Source organism: Leptosomus discolor, chromosome 9, assembly GCF_034619465.1.
Source record: "Leptosomus discolor isolate bLepDis1 chromosome 9, bLepDis1.hap2, whole genome shotgun sequence".
NCBI classification, from domain to species: Eukaryota; Metazoa; Chordata; class Aves; order Leptosomiformes; family Leptosomidae; genus Leptosomus; species Leptosomus discolor.
The window spans coordinates 49,220,276-49,228,747 of NC_141399.1; the positions used below are offsets into that span (position 1 = coordinate 49,220,276).

An 8,472-nucleotide genomic window follows, 5' to 3' on the forward strand; every position below is an offset into this window, starting at 1 on the left:
TTGGAGGTCTCGCCTAGGGACTCAGAGCCCTTGCACACGGTTTGCAGCTGCCCATCCCCGCTTGCTGGCTGCTCCTCCTTGTTTCCAGCTCTGAACGCTTGCAAGGGACGGCATTTTACACAGGTCTGCGAAGGTGGTTGTGCTCGTGATGTTAATGCAGCATCAGTATAAAACAGGAGGAGCGAGGCAATGGGTGGGAATAAGCCAGCCCTAGGAATGTCCAGTCTGGCCAGAGAGATGCTCCCATCTGTCTGCCTCTGGAGGTGGCCCCAGGCTCCCCACCTTTGCTGGGGGACGTGTCACCATGACGAGGAGGCCAGCATTGGTGACCTCAAAGCCCTTGCACGTCTCTCCCCAGAGAGCAAGGTTCCCTCTATAGCTGGCAAGAGCAGGGGAAAAAATAACCTGGTAGCTGAGTGGTGGGGCCAGGCCAAGGGAAGGAGCTGCTGGCTGGGATTCGGAGAGAGGGATCACACAGGCTGAGGCTGCTACTTGAGGCACGACTCCCCAAGGGGGTGCCTCGGGGTGCCCCGTTTTGCCTGGCTGGGTGCTGGCATGTGTGGTAGCTGCCTGTCCCACAGAGGCTGTGGGACAGCCATGGGTGTCAGGCCCTGCTGGTGTGAGTCATGCCTGGAGCTGGGCTGAGTCACCCCCAGAGCGGTGTGAGCGCTGGGTCCGCAGCTTTCTCAGGCCCGGGTCCCGGTGACAGCGGCAGCGTCACTTCTTGCTGCCTTCAGGGAGGGACCAAGCGCCGTGGGGGCCCAGCTGGAGGTGGGTGCCGCAGAAGGGCCCTGCAGCATGTGCATGGCGCCGTGCAGAGCGTGGCAGCGGCGTGCTGTCCCTGCAGACCCGCTCGCCACCACAGACCTGAGGGCACCTGCCCGGCTGCAGGTTCACCCCGTCCCGGGGGGCAGCAGGGGATCCCTGCCACTCTGCAGCGGGCACTGCCGTGCTATGGCTGGGCACACAGCCCCCGTGTGCAGGCATGCCTGCGGTCAGTGTCACTGGCCACGGCTCCAGGAAGAAAAATATTTTTTCTAAACCCAGGTTCCAGCTGCCAGCTGCATTCACGGGTGGCAGAACAGCTCTGGCACGCCCGTCCCCTCATCACCACACCCGGCATGGCAGCGTAGAGCAGGGGGCAGATGGACGGGGCACGGTGGAATGAGCCCTGCCCTGAGCCTGCTTCTGTCCCTGGCCAGCTGCACCCTGCTCCAGGGTAAGTACGGCTCCGGACCTGCCACAGCGGGCTGGGGGGTGGCCCTGGCTACAGTGCAGGGGAGAAGCACGGGGGCAAATCTGACCTGCAGAAGGTACCTGCAGGGAGGACGGGTCTGAGTGGTCTTCAAGGTGTGACAGGAAAGAAAACCCCGGGTCACCAGTAACCCTGTCAGGGTGTCGATGCCATTCACGGGACCCCAGAGAGGGTGCTCCAGTGCACGCAAAGGGATGTGGATGCTGAGCACCGCCAGCGCTTGCCTGCGCCTGGCAGGGAGTTGGTGTTTGCCGATGCGGGACTGAGGCTGGGGGTTGCAGGGTGGGGGGGTGGCCCGCGCTTCCCATGCAAAGCAGGGGGACCTGTGCAGTGTGGCCAAGCGGTGCCCAGCCAAGGAGTGGGCCCCTGCAGAACAGAGCGATGCTGCCTGATGCCCCGCTGCTTCCCCCCTCCGCAGGCACGCTGTTGCCTCCGCGGGACGTGAGGCTGGAGGCACAAAACTTCCACGTCTGCCTGCGGTGGGAGCCGGATTCGAGCTCACCCAGCGATGCCACGTACCAGGTGGAGTGGAGGAGATACAGGTAGGTGGGAAGGCAGGGAGGAGGGGGGGGAGGTGGCTCATCCCCCCTGCAGCCTGGCAGAGGGCTGTCAGGGACACCCAGTAGCCAGAGGGTTGTTATCTGGCAGTAAATACCACAGAGCAGAGCTGGCAGGGAACTCTGGAGACCAGCTCATCCAACCCCTGCTCAGGCAGGGTCAGCTTAGGGCTGTGTCCTCTTGGGTTTTGACCACCTTCAGGGATGGAGCCTCCATAACCTGCCTGGCCACGCTGTTGCCTTTCCTGGTCACCCTCACAGCAAAAAACAAAAGGGGCTGCTTTTAGATTTTGTTGGGTTTTTTCCCCCTTATGCTTGAACAGAATTTCCTGTATTTCAGCCTGTGCCTGCTGCCTCTTGTCCTTTCATTGGGCTGTGCTGAGAAGAAGTCTCCATCTTCTTTACTCCATCCCATTGAAAAGACCCCCCACACACACACTAAGCCACCCTCTTTCGAGGCTGAGCAGTCCCCGCTCCCTCAGCCTCCCTCATACCACAGATGCCTCAACCCTCTGGTCATCTTTCTGGCCCTTCAGCAGGCTGTTTCTGTCGTGGGCATATTATTTCTTGTAGTGGAGAGCACAGGTCAGGGCACAGCATTCCAGGTGCCGTCCCACCGGTGCTGATGAGAGGGGACTTGGCTTGCTGGCAACGCTCTCCCTAATGCAGCCCAGGTTGCTTGTTGTTGGCCAATATCCGTACTCTCCCACACTTTCCACTTGGGCAGGACAGTGACGGCTAGGCAGCCTTCCTTTTTGGCTAGGAATTTGCTGAAAAGGAGAAATCCCTGCTTTTTCTCCAGGAACAAGACCTGGACCAAGGCAGATGCTTGCTGGGCGAACAGCACCAACTCCTCCTGGACGTGTGAGCTGTATTTTGATGAGATCCACTATATGTACTGGGCAAGGGTGAGAGCGGTGGCCAGAGGCGAGCTGTCCAAGTGGGCCTATTCCAGCGAGCTGCTGCCGTACAAAGACAGTAAGGACCAGGGAGCTCCTGCAGCTGGGCTCCTGCTCTTCCCGGGGGACCAGCAGGGGGAGGGCTCCTGGGATATGGTGGGAAATCATAGGAGGATACTGGTGGGAAAAGTGCCAAGAGCCCCGATCAGAGGAAAGGCATGGGAGCAGAGCTGCTGGAGAAGGACTGGGGACAGAGGAGGAGACACAGTGAGGTGAGGACCATGGATGGGAGGCCGCAGGCCACCAAGTCACTGTGAGAATTTGGGTCTCTGGAGAACTCAGTGAGATGGGGTAGGAGAGAGGATACCCCTCAAGACTTGTCTTTTAAAAGCATCCACTGTTTGTCCCTGCCATGGGTCTGAGAGATGCTGGGTGAGGGCATTTTTGTTCCAGCAAGGTAAAGCTGGCGCAGGCTGGTGAAGGCAGTAGCCGTCCCTCCAGCACAGCCTTTGCCCCGGCTGCCATGTTTGCGAGGTGCGGGCACGTGCCTCTTCTCAGTCATAGAGTGGCTGTCCTATCCAAAAAGCCTAGCTGTCTTTTGGAGGAAGGAAAAGCTTCAGGACCTTCCCCTAACCCACCTCATAGGGGGTTGTCACAACGAACTGAATGTGCCACAGCTAAAATGGGTTGTACGTCAGCTGTTTGGGTTCCCTTTTTCATTCCCTCTGCATCCAACTGGCATGGAAATAGATGCACTTAGCTAAAAGAGCAATTTCTGCACTCCACAGCGAGCCTCTAGACCATCATCTGATGGCTCAGAGATGAAGGGCTCAGCAACAGGGAGGCAGAGGTGCTAGCAGGTCTGTCCTGGCCCATGTTGGTGTGCCGGAGGAGGCAGAAGCAGTGCTGGCTGTCAAAGATGTGGTGGCTGCTGTTTCTAGCGCTGGTTTCACAGCACAAAGTGCCAGCAGGCTAGACCTGAGGAAGTTTCTGTGCACTGGGAGTGGGATGTCCAACAGAAAAATGTCATTTCTAGAGAAATTAGATGCCTGCCTTCTGTTTTGAAGGGCTTAATTTTCCTCCTTTATTTTTTTTCCCCTCCCTACAGCAATTGTGGGCCCCCCCAAGCTGTCCTGGCTGCTCCAGGGTCACAACCTCAGCGTAAATATCATCATGCCGCTCACTCCCTACCAAGGCGAAAATGGCTCTTACAAGCCGATCGACCAAGTGCTGGCAAAGTTGTGGTACTGGCTGAGTCTGTATGAAGGGGACGTGCTCTTCCAGCAAGTACGTGGCAGGGTGGGCAAGGCTTGGAGTGTACAGGACTGGCAAGTTTTCCTGGTGTAGCAGACGCCCGTGTCCAGTTGCGTTGGTGTGCCCATAGAGTTGCCCCAGCCCTGCCCATTCCCCGCAGGGCAAGTAGGCGTGAGGTGCTTTGCACTCTCAGTTTGGGGCTCCTAACCTGGGGGTGGCAGGAGATCTCTTTCCTCTTCTACGTTGTATGAGTATGAAAAACCTGTAACAATTTCTGTTCAGATGAAAGCGTGCAGTAGGTGTTTAACGAGATGCTCTGGGACCTGAACACCTCCTGGGGTGAAGAAGCAAGTGCTGGAGGTGCTGGGGAGCAGGGAGGGAGGGTCTGTGCTCCACACCGAGGGGCGAGTGAGGTGCCAAGGCTGCACTGGGAAGAGCAGCAGAGCACAGACCCCACCTCCAGCCACCTTGGCACACATCTCCTCTGCTTCCAGGTGCCCTGTAAGAGGAGCGGGGACGAAGCGCCATGCACCTTCAGGTACCTGCAGCCCAGCACGCAGTACTGCATCCGGACAACGACTGTGGGCAGGGCCAGGGAGCAGAGCCGGGAGGCTGAGCAGTGCCTGGTGACTCCAGCGGGCCCCGCAGGTGGGAGCTCTCTCGCCGGCTCAGCCGCTGCAGTTGCATCTCAGGTCCTGCTTGCAGCACTGACACATGTGGAGGTGTGGGTCACACACCCCCCAGCCTTTCTGGTCAGGGTTGGTGGCCCAGTAATGTCCTGTGGGGACTATTCTTGGGGAGACACTCTCTCGCCATCTGCCTTGGCCTTGCCCCACATCTCCTTGAACAACCAAGGCTGCTGTGGGGGCTCTGGGGAAGCGCTGCCGTAGGGCAGGCTGGAGGGATGCTGAGGGAGTCCTTCCAACCTTCAGCCTGTTGTGACCTCCTGGCAGGCTTTCCCTGGATCCTCCTTGCCGTGCTGAGTGGTGTCGTTCTGCTGCTGAGCATGTCTGGGCTCTGCTTTGTCCAGCTGTACGTCTTCCCCAGCCCCTCGGAGAGGCGCCTCCCGAAAACGCTTGTAAGTGAACAGTCTTCCTCCAGCCTCCACCCCACGTGTGCTGTGGCCGAGCCAGTGTCCCCTGTGTTTGCAGGGGGCTCAGCACCTCCTTCCCTCCACCTCTTGCACCACCAAACCCATCTCGGTGCCCAGGTGCCTTCCTCGCTGTCCAACCCACTGTACCCCAGGCCTTGCTTCGTGGGAGGAGATACTGGTGGGATGCATCAATCAGCCATGGGTCACACTGGAGGAAGATGTCTCGGGCAGCACGTAGCCTGCAAGCAACGCCTTCAGCGTTAGGAGCCTCCTGCTTTAAGCGGTTGGCTTTTGTTTGGCTGCGTGTCCATCTATAGCGGCTTGAAGGGGAGAAAGAGGGGAAGAGAAGCAAAGAGTGGGGCTGCTCTCCTGGGACAGTCTGGCCTGGGTGAGATGCAGCCCCTCATTGCACTGCCCTTGGGACAAATGCAGTCCCGAGCTCAGAGAGGCCCCCAGGGCTGCAGCCCTGCTGAGCTGATCCAAAACACGCTCTCGGTCGGCAGGACTGAGCCCTGTGGGAACAATCACCAGGAGAGCCTTTCTCCCTGAGTCCCAGTTCCCCACTGCATCCCAGTTTCCCAGTGCTGGGGGTGGGAGCAGCCTGGCCTGAGCAGCCCTTTGAGCACTCCGGGGACAAAACCAACTCGCTAAGCTAAAGGCATCCCCTGTGCGAAGTGTGGAGAGGAAGCGGCAGTCTGCTCCGCTTGCCCTGGCCCAGCTCAGCACCAGCACTCTTTGCTTTCCTATTCTTCTTGGCTCCTGCACGGGGATTTCTGGTGTCTCTGAGCAGGCGAGAGCTCTTCCATCAGCCTCTGACACCTGGGGCGTAGCTTGAAAAGCAGCAGCGTGGTAGCTTCTGTGGCCATCTCTGGCCCCAGAGCCCCTGTGCAGTAGCGAGCAGAGCCCAGCCTGCATATCGCTCGGGTGTGAGCACAGTGGACGGGCTGTGCAGGACCATCCCCTTCCCTGGGCTGTGCAGTTCATCCCCTCCACGCTGGCGGAGGTTTCAGCAGGCTGAGGCTGACAGCTGCGCTGCTTGTTTCCCAGCAGGCTCTCCGGAACAGGGAGCTGAGTGAGACCATCAGGGTGCCCACCCTCGAGCTGGAGGAGGAATCGCTCGCCCTGCTCCTGCCGACCGTGCTCCCCTCCTGCAGGCCACCTGCAGCGGGGCAGACAACCCCCACAGTCCATCTGCTCCTCGGAGAAAGCCTTTCCCAGGACGTGAGTGGCTACTGTGCCAACGGGTTTGGGCCAGACTGCCACGAGGGAAGGGACCTGTCCTGCACCCACAGCCAGCTGGGGCGTGCCATGGGCTCCTGGGTCTCATCGCAGCTGGAGGAGGATGGGGAGCTGCGTGATGGGGATGATGTGCTGGAGCAGCGGCTGCTGGTGGGACTGACAGGAGACAGCTACAGAGGTGGCAGAGACTGCTGGACATCTGAGACGTGGCTCTCTGTGCATCTCCAGCTCTATTCTAAATGCCAGTGCCCAGCCACAGGAGCAGGCAGCTGCCTTCATCTACCCACACCAGGCAGGAGCTTTAGCCAGGAGGACCTGCAGGAGAGCCTTGGCATGGCAGGGCACTGGGTACCGCTCAGCTCCGTGAAGCTGCCAGCCGGTGAGGAGGAGGATGGAGATCAGCTTGTCCATGCTCTTCAGCCCCTGCACGGTCATGGGACTGAGCCACAGACAGGTGACAGCACCATGCAGCAGCGCGACATGGAGCAGGCAGCACCAGGTGTCCCCAGCCCCTGCCAGCTGCCCCAACTGCCCCCCAACATCCTACAGGCAGCTCCCTTCTCCGGCTATGAGCTGCGTCCCCCAGCTGACGGTGGGCCATAGCAGGCAGGCGGGGGATGCTGGGGGCTCCCGGCACCTGGACCACAGTGTCAAGCAGGGCTCAAGGTGCTGCCTGGAGCTGCCCCGGCCACAACGGCTGCCTGCTCTGACCCACCCGCGCCTTGCTGAGACAGGGCTGGGGCAGGCACACGCACGCTGTGGGCAGGGCTGCCATGGGTGGGTGAGATCAGTGTCTTCAGAGCTGTCCTCTGTGGTTTTGGAGCTCTTGGACTGGAGCACAAGGAATACAGATCAAAGTTGAAGGCCTAAAACTTATTTATCCATCTGTATGTGTGCGTATATGCGTATAGAGCATACATACTAATGCAAATTTATGTATATACTCTTATATATATATATATATATATAAAAAAACTTAAATGAAAGAGGAGATTTTTTTTTTTTTTTGGCTTGTCTGGAAATACTGGTTGTGCACTGGAGCAGTTTTTTAAATAACACTAATTTCTTATGAAAAACTGGCTTCTGTGCTTATTCTTTCTGTGTTACAGAACCAGCGCTGCCCTGCGTGAGCAGCATCTGAGAAAGGCTTCAGGAAAACTTGGGGTTTCCCTGGGAGAAAACTGCACCCGCAGCTGGTCTCCATGTCACTGTCATGTGGGAAAAGGCAGGTTCCTCAGCAACCGCTGGATAGTTTTATTGTTCCTTCTATCAGCAAGGGGCAAGTTTACTGCTGCAGAGCCCTGCCCTGTGGTTGTCGCTCCGGGATGTGTTCGTGAGGCTGTGCCTGCAGCTCCTCGGGCGAGTGGAAACCCCAGTGCCGGGCAGCATTGTGCTTTGCAGTGGGCTGGGACGGGTGGATTCCAGCTTGGGTGGACAAATCCAGTCTCCTGGACTCGTGAGATTTAAGCCAGATTTGGGAACAGGTGGGAAACTGGTGTCCAGCATCCAGACATCTGATGAAGGGGACAGAGATGACAGCGCTGCCAGCCTTGGGGAGCCTTTTGGGTAAAGCAGGGCTGCACAGGGCCACTTTCCAACCCCGTGAGTCACCCCTGACATCCCAGCGTGCAGCCTCCCGGGGGTGGCTGTGCCCTCCCTCTGCCAGGCTGCCAGCCTTACTCTTCCCCTGCTGCCATGGCTGACTCAGCCGGCAACCTGCAGCAGCACCGGCTGCGGCTTTCTGGCAGCTGAGCGGGGCCTGGGGCAGCCCCGTTGGAGCGCTCCCAAGCCGGGGCAAAGAGGTGTCCCCTCCCTGGGCAGCGATGCTGCTGGGACAGCTCTGTCTGCTTCAGAGCAGGCAGCTGTGCTTTGTGCATCTCGTTAGAAAAATCTCTCTTAGGGTTTGCATGGCAAGGTTTTGGTAGTAGGGGGCTACAGGGGTGGCTTCTGTGAGAAGGTGCTAGAAGCTTTCCCCATGTCCAGCAGAGTCAGTGCCAGCTGGCCCCGAGATGGACCTGCCGCTGGCCCAGGTTGAGCCCATCAGCAACAGTGGCAGTGCCTCGGGGAGAAGGTTAAGAAGGGGAAAAAACTCTGTGCTACGACAATTGCAGCGGGAGAGAGCAGTGAGAACGTGTGAGAGCACCAGCCCTGCGGATGCCCAGGTCAGTGCAGAAG

At 58.9% G+C, this 8,472-nt stretch overlaps 1 protein-coding gene across 1 annotated transcript; it reads left to right on the forward strand.

Annotated features, from left to right (window-relative positions):
• Positions 1-1,066: 1,066 nt before the first annotated feature.
• LOC147414953 (interferon upsilon receptor 1-like) lies at positions 1,067-8,049 on the forward strand. The gene is made up of 8 exons (XM_086470704.1): positions 1,067-1,219; positions 1,674-1,797; positions 2,615-2,790; positions 3,820-3,998; positions 4,460-4,613; positions 4,919-5,043; positions 6,106-6,889; positions 7,964-8,049. The coding sequence occupies exons 1-8, from the start codon at positions 1,165-1,167 to the stop codon at positions 8,047-8,049; spliced, it is 1,683 nt and encodes a 560-aa protein (XP_086326830.1). The 5' UTR covers positions 1,067-1,164.
• The last annotated feature ends 423 nt before the right edge of the window (positions 8,050-8,472 follow it).